Source organism: Apteryx rowi, unplaced genomic scaffold (assembly GCF_003343035.1).
Source record: "Apteryx rowi isolate R43461 unplaced genomic scaffold, aptRow1 scaffold_572, whole genome shotgun sequence".
In the NCBI taxonomy this organism is placed as follows: Eukaryota; Metazoa; Chordata; class Aves; order Apterygiformes; family Apterygidae; genus Apteryx; species Apteryx rowi.
In genome coordinates this window covers 374,099-381,987 of record NW_020450841.1, presented here as the reverse complement: position 1 = coordinate 381,987, position 7,889 = coordinate 374,099, and the positions used below count along the sequence as shown (strand labels likewise).

The window sequence follows — 7,889 nt, the reverse complement described above, 5'->3', positions numbered from 1 at the left end:
GCGCGCCCCCCGCTTCTCCCGCTTCTTCGCCGGCAGCGCCGCCGCCGCCGCCGCGCGCCGCTTGGCGCTCATGCCCGCTCCCGTCTGACACCGCCCCCGCCAGACTACAACTCCCAGGCGCCCCCGCGCCGCTCCCCCGGGCCAATCGGGCCGCGCGGGGGCGGGGCGGCATTCCGCTGGCCAATGAGAAAGAGGGGGAAGGGCGGAGCGCCGCCCCCAAAAGCCAGTGAGACGGCAGCGGGCGGTGCTGCTCGCTGCAGCTGGTAAGTCGCTTTTGGGGGGTGGCAGAGCGGCTCCGCTCTATGGTCGGCGCTGCCGGAAGTGGAGGTGGGCGGTTCCGGCGAGGCGGCGCGCGGAGGGTGTGTGCGGCCCGGCGGGGAGGTTAATGGCGGACGCGGTTCCCGCCGCCGAGCAGTGACCCGCGCCCTCGCCGCCTCCCGCCGCGCTCGCTCCGGCCCGGCGCCGCCATGTCCGTGGTGCCGCCCAACCGCTCGCAGACCGGCTGGCCCCGCGGGGTGAACCAGTTCGGGAACAAGTACATCCAGCAGACGAAGCCGCTCACGCTGGAGAGGACCATCAACCTGTGAGCGCGGGCGCCGCCGCGCCTCTGGGGTCGCCCCGGCTCCGCCGGCCCGGCCCCTCCCCTCCCCCCGCCGCGCTCGCGAGCCCCTTCCCGGCCCGTGAGCAGCCGTGGGGCCGCCCTTGGGAGGGGGCGGGAAAGCGGGAGCCTCCGGGGCAGCTGCTGCCCGGCTCGGCTGGGCCCTCCGCGGGGCCCCTAGGGCCGCCGGGCTCTGTCCCGTCCCCCCCCCCCCCCGGGGGTGCTGGGGCTCGGGAGAGCTGCCGAGTGGCAGGCTTAAAACGCGCAGAGAGCGATCGCTTCTTGCACAGTGTCCTGTGAAGCTGCAGAGCTCTGTGCCTCGGATGCTGCGCATACTGAAAGCTTACCTGTGTCAGGGGAGCGTGAAGCACTGCTATGAAGCTGTTCCGAGGGTCATGAAATATATATAAAAAGAAAAATCTGACCCGGGAAACATATAAGCTGCAAATAACAGAAAGTTGGGGAGTATTGCAGGTGGCACGTATGCCTCTCTCTTCATATACCCTTCCACAGGCACCCACCTTCGACTACATGTAGAAAAATAGGCTGCTGGCCTAGGGAGCCTTTGGGCTTACCCAGTGTAGCCAGTGTTTAGGTACGCCAGGTGTTTCCTGACTGTGCAGCACAGGTTTTTTAACTTAAAGCTAAAGTGCTTGCTACCACATGAAGCATGAGGTTTCTATTGTAGATACAAGCTATTCGCTTAAAGTATTTGCTTTCTTTGTATGAGAAGTCATATACTTTAGCTAGCTTTTTACAATAAGCTCTGATGCATTTTTTGATAAGTGTGTTTGTGAAGCTGCAAAGCCAACAAATATTAACTATGGTAGTCAATACTCAATTTTAGCTATTAATCAGGGATGGATATACTGTTTGGTATATGAGAGCTAATCTTGTTGAAGTTCAAATAACAACTTCAAAAACTGGGACTTTTTTATAGTGTTTGTTTCCGTGAAGGAAAAAAAGGTTATGTTATCAGCCCCAACTTTTTTATTATAAGCTAAGGATTTTGAGGTACCAATGGCTATTAATATGATCTGTATCATATTTTCTAGGGAAAAGAGTGAGAATACCTATTTTGGAGAATATAAAAGGGAAATTAATGAGGAAAAAAAAATGGAGACAGTTTTAAGCTATAAGTGAAAAGGTGGGGAGGGAATGCTTGCTAACAAAGATATCTTTAATAAGGAAACTAGTTGTGTTTACTCATTGTAGATACCTTTATTAGCAAGCATTTCCCCGGCCCTTTTCACTTACAGTTTAGAACTGAACCTGGGTTGTGATTTCTCCATTGTGAAGAGTGGAGGAAACTTGGGGGAGGGGGAGAGGGAAGTGTTTCTTAAGTTTGATCTGATTTTTGAAGACCAGGTGTTGGAGGGGGAAAAAATACTTGAGGAGACCAATTTCAAGGTAAAAATTCCATGTGAAATCTGCCATTAACTCAGATAATGAAGCTGCTGTATGCCRCAAGTTAATAAAACTGTACTGAAATGTGTTATTATTCTGTTGCCCTGAACCCATTTTCCTCACCCTTTTTACCTTAACTTGATGATGCTGTGTCCCCAACAACCCTCCTCCCTCCAGGCCTCCTACTATCAGACCTCTGTGTTACTTTTAGTTGTACAGTAATTTTTCCTAATTTTTCCTGTTTACTCTGTGCTTTGCAAGACTCCATTTTTTTTGCCCAAGTTCTTTCTCCAGTTCTTTTATCTACTCAGTCCCTTCTCCTGGAGAAATCTTGAGGTTTCCACTGTACAATCGCTAGAGAATCCAAAGGTCCAACATTAGCCCAGCCAAGTGATCTGTTCAAACTCTTGTTTTTACTTCAGGCATCTGGCCCTTCACTTAAACACACAATGTTACCTGTCCTCTGTGACCCGGCTGCCTGACTTCCCACTTCAAAACAAAACTGCCTTTAACAGCTTAGTTCTCAGGCTCTTGACTCCTTCTGCAGAAAAACAACTGTCCTATGCAACTTCCTTCTCTCCCAGCAGAGTCGCTCTTCTCTCTTGCCCTCTTCCCAGTTCTTCTCAGTGCCTCAACTCCCTTCTCCTCTGCAATGTGGAGGTCAAAGAGAGTGACTGTTAAATTGTGGTTGCTGCTTGTTCTTTTGCAGTTCTTTGCCGCCTTCTTTTGAATCAACATCACGACAGCCTATCAGTCAGCATGATTTTCTGCACTTCTATATCGTAGTGCAGATCTCTGCATATTATGGACCCCATAACTCAGCTTGCCAACAAGAACTTCTAGTCCGATGCTATGAATCAGCTACTGTTTGCTTGAGTACAGATAACTCTGCCTTGGGATGAATGCTGTGTCATAATAGCATATGTGATTTTTAACTTAGATTTCTTATCATGTAGTAACCCTTTTTTCTTGTAGGTATCCTCTTACGAATTATACATTTGGTACAAAGGAGCCCCTTTATGAGAAGGACAGTTCAGTGGCAGCTCGGTTCCAACGCATGAGGGAAGAATTTGACAAGATTGGCATGAGGCGGACAGTGGAAGGGGTTCTGATCGTGCACGAGCACAGGCTGCCCCATGTACTGTTACTGCAGCTRGGTACAACTTTTTTCAAGCTGTAAGTGTCTGCTTCTTGAATATAACTTTTTAGTGTAACTTAAAAGTCATAAAGCACTAAATGTGTAGATTAGAGGTTAAAGTGTGACTAGCTCTGTTAGGTCTTGAATGTTTGATTCATTTGTTACAAAGGCTTAGTTGGGAAAAATATTTTGAATGGTGAGGTTTTCTTGTGAAAATGATTTTTGGGAGGGAGCAAAAATAGATTGGAGTCTAAACATTTTTCAAAAATCTTTATTGAAGAGTCCTTCTAGTTTTTTTTCATTAATCTTGATTTAAATGGTTCCCCACAAAAGTTTTTTTTTTCCTGCTTTAATGAGTGCTATTCTTGAGATTAGGACAGATACAGTCAATATTTACAACCCTTTCTTCAAGTCTTTTCTGGTGCTTTTCTGTTATTGTTAAAACTTTACCTTTTAAGCATCCTAGTTATTATCGTGTATATAGCACTTCTGGATACTTTTCTAGAAGGACATGCAGTAGCCATTTCGGTCACAGTTTTGGTAAATGCTATGTTACTCTGTCTTCAAATTTGGCGAAACAAGATTTGGGACTTCAGGCTGAAGGGCCTTGAATGAATTTGTAACTCCCTACCTGGAAGCACATCTACACTTACCTGTGAATGTCTGTAAATGTAATAAAGCATAACTTTAGCTTTCATCATTGGTTATCATCAATAATATCATTGATTATTTTAACAGACCTGGTGGTGAACTCAATCCAGGGGAAGATGAGGTAGAAGGGCTCAAACGCTTAATGACAGAGGTCAGTTTTCTTATGTTGCTATACTAGAATGTCATAGAACGCTGAATTATTCTAGAGCTAATAGAATAAGCCAAAGCATTAAAATAGTTGTCTTACCATTTCTGTCATTTTGATGCTTTTGTGATTGTTTGTAAAGATGCTTACTGCTGCTGTCAGGTTGTGAAACATTGTGCTTCATTCTTCCCGTTGGTCTTACAGCACTCCGTTCAACTGAATATAACACAGAATTTGAAATGCTTTCTAAAGTGTCCTTGTCCTGTGTCACTTTATGCAAAAGTAATCTAACATTCTAATAAAAGTTGTTCCAGCCTGGCTCTGAACTACATCAGACCCTTATTACAGCATCTCTTTGTGCTTCCAGTGTGTGTTTTCTAAGAATATGGCATGGGGTGTTTACAGTTTTGACTGTAACTGGATTTTTGATAGATACTGGGGCGCCAAGATGGTGTTCAGCAAGACTGGGTAATTGATGACTGCATTGGTAACTGGTGGAGACCAAACTTTGAACCTCCACAGGTGAGTACTCAGGTCTGCATTTATGTTCTTCAGAGTCAAATACTGATTGTTCTCACAGAAGCCTTCAACTTGCCAGTTGGGTTTCTTGAGCACCTGCTGCATGAGCAGGTAGTCCTGCTGCGTTTCACTGTCTTCTCCTTTCCTCTCCCTGAGGAGAAGGGATCCAACCTACAACCATTTTCTTCTGGAAACCCTTTTTCCCTCCTTATGCCTCTMCCAATAGACAAGTAACCGCTGGATGTAGCAGTTTCTGGTCCTGTGCTGAGCTAGACACACCATTTAAACTCCTGTTTTAGCCATGATGGAAACTCCCGCCCTGGTACATCTGAAACAGATGCCATGTAAACAAAATAATCTCATTACCTGATTTCTAAATGCTTTAATATTGAAAATACTTGCTCAGTTTGCTGCCACGTGTTTCTGTCTTGCTGGGTTCTTTTAACTGGTTATGAGTACTGACATCTCTTTAGATAGATCCTGTAAGCAGTCATGAAGGCAACAGCATTCTTTTCCGAGTACATTCTTGTAAAAGTGTTTTTCATTGTCTTATACCATGAAAGAACAATATATGACATGCTGAAAGCTTCCACAGTGCTCTCCTGAATCTCTTAGTTATGGAGCAGCACTTAAGATCGTGCAATACTTTCAAATATCTGTATGAGTAAATTTGTTGCTTTTTCTTCCAGTACCCCTATATCCCAGCTCATATTACAAAACCAAAAGAGCACAAAAAGCTTTTCTTGGTCCAGCTTCAAGAAAAGGGTAAGTGTTTGCAACAGAGGATTGCATTTATAAAACTCTGTAAATACTTCCATTTCATGCAAGGAAGCGTGGTAGCAAGATTCATATGTTTGCAGGTTTTTAATGATCAAGCATAACTAAAAAAAAATTAAAAAGTGCTGGGGTCAATTTTGAAGGTACATGAGCTTTTTTGAATGTGTTTCTAGTACATTCCCATTCCTGCTCCTATGTCAGTTTATGTACAGCACATAAGCCCCATGTCCAACTATAAATGAAATAAAGCCACTCTAATACTGCAGTGCTATATGCAGTGATCTTGTCTTTGGGTGGGGATGGGGAGTGATATCTTGGCTGAATGCTTGGTGTTTTATCATTTAATATCAATCAACTCGTATTTGTTCTTAGCTTTGTTTGCAGTCCCAAAAAATTATAAGCTGGTAGCTGCACCATTGTTTGAGCTCTATGACAACGCACCAGGATATGGACCCATAATTTCCAGCCTTCCTCAGCTTCTGAGCAGGTATATTATGATTTACTTCTATTATAGTTCCTGAGAGGTGAGGCAATACAGAAACAGTGATGATTGTCACTGCCCGGAAGAGCTTAGACATGATGGATATATAAAAATGTGAGATGGAAGAGCTGTGGAACATGAGGAATAAATAGATGGAGTTGACAGTTTAGAGATAGCGTTTCAGCTTACTAGCACCAAAGTCTTACCTGGTAGTTGAATGAAAGGAAAATCTGAAAGATAGTGAAGATGAAGCTGTGCATGTACTAAGAAATTTCTTGAGAGTATTGGGGATAGTGTGAGAATAAAAACAGACGCATATTTGAAGCACTGAATTAGGCATTCATGTTATCACAGCTTTCTGTGGTGATTAAACTTTTTTTCCCCCAGTATGTAGTTGAAGTGCATTTATAATGCAGATACCTATAGGGACAGCTGTAGTCTTTCCTTCCTTTTCCCAGCAAGCACATTCTTCAGCTTTCTTGTCGGAAAATGGCTTGTACCTCAGGTCTCCAGAGCTAACTAGTCTTACCTATTTCTGTTACTTCAGCAGATGTTCAGGAATGCCAGGCATGCTACAGCCTGTCAGCTGTTACTCGGGGGAAGCAGTTATGTCACCCACCTACTTTGGTGGAAAAATCTCTCTTAGCAGAATGTTGGAATTGGTATTGCCCATAACAAGCTTATATCACGCTGTATATCTGTTCTCTATCTAGTCCCCATTTTGGCAACTACTGCTATAGAGGCTTTTGCCTCTGCTCCATATAAAGACAGCAGAAACTTTCTCATGAGTACTAGCAAAACACTGGCCAGTGTGATACCTCTGCAGCAGACACATTGAAAGGAAGGACATCTGGAAGTTGAGATGGATGCTTACTTTCACAGTATAGCTCATCATGAATGCCTTTACAGTGCTCTTCTGTCTGCTGTGAAACTTGGTTTACAAGAATAACTCTTCTGTTGAGTATGTCCATCTGTTACTCCTGGAGTGTATAAGGTTGGCCCTGATGACAGAAATGCTGTGAAAGAGTTGCTTAGAGGGTACAGAACTTGCACTGGTAGTTTCATATCTATGAAGCTTGCTAAAGGTTGCAGGAAGAACTAATTCTCAATATTTCATCTCCTTCAGAGGCTGATGTGCAATGCTAGCCTAGCATCTGTTGGTACAGATAATGCTCCCTGGTTATACCAAAGCTATCCTATTAAGAGTTTCTTTTTTGCTCTGTCAAAAGGAGGCTTATTAAGAACAGAAACAAAACATTTGCTTATTAATTCAAAAATGTTTTTTAAATGAAATGAGTTAAGTCTCTCACTTGGTATAATCCTTTTAATTTTAGGTTCAACTTTATTTACAACTGAATTCCCATACACCTGAAGAGTGTGGTAGAAGAAGCCGTCTCTGTGAGCACAGCTTTAAAATGTAGAGAAAAGAATACGTGTGACGCAAGGATTTTTTTTATGTCGTTCTTTCCTGAAGGCCACTAAACTTTCTATTGTATGAATAGAGAAGTGAATCTCAACTGTTTAGATAGTGGGATGGCAATGTGATATCAGTGTTTTAATCACTTTTCATTGTAATACTCACCAAATTTTTTTTGTACTACATTAAACAAAATGGATCAGATTCTGTTTGTCTTTTTTTGTCTTCTACTTTTTAGGAATATATTTTAAACATAACTTTCCTTCAGGAAAACAGGAGATCTTGGAAACATGAGGACCTAACCTATTCTGGGAGCGTTCGGATGCTCTCTGATCTGCATCCCTGAGCAGAGAATTAGTCTGAGGGAGAAACTGAATAGTATAAGTAGGTGCAATATAATTTGGAGTGTCTTTGTTAAAAGTTAGAGAACCGAATTGCTGTTTTGAGATACTCTGAATATTTAAAGGCGAGCGTGGCTGTTGTTCAAAGCTCMCCAGAACTGCTCTGGAAGCTTCTGTTTGTACGGGGCTTGGATGAAATAACGCACGGCTTCTCCCTCTGCGCCCACCGAAGGGGGGAGGAAAATAAAATTCGTCTTCTAGTTTTTGTGGGGAAAATGAGAGAACTAGTCTGGAGCGGGAGCCCCACGCGCTACCCCTTCCGTACGGGGGCAGTGAGCGGTGCCGCCGCGCCGGCGCTCGCGTCACCCCGCCTCGCTCTTGCCCCCGGCGCTCCCGGGCGGGGGGCGGGGCCCGG

At 44.2% G+C, this 7,889-nt stretch overlaps 1 protein-coding gene across 1 annotated transcript in view; it reads right to left on the bottom strand.

Annotated features, from left to right (window-relative positions):
* Positions 1 to 582, bottom strand: part of OGFOD1 (2-oxoglutarate and iron dependent oxygenase domain containing 1) — an 11,376-nt gene extending 10,794 nt beyond the window's left edge. The window contains 2 exon segments of the mRNA XM_026082331.1: positions 143 to 452; positions 455 to 582. Coding sequence (XP_025938116.1) covers positions 143 to 452; positions 455 to 577 — 433 coding nt within the window. The 5' untranslated portion in view covers positions 578 to 582.
* Between the last annotated feature and the right edge of the window lie 7,307 nt (positions 583 to 7,889).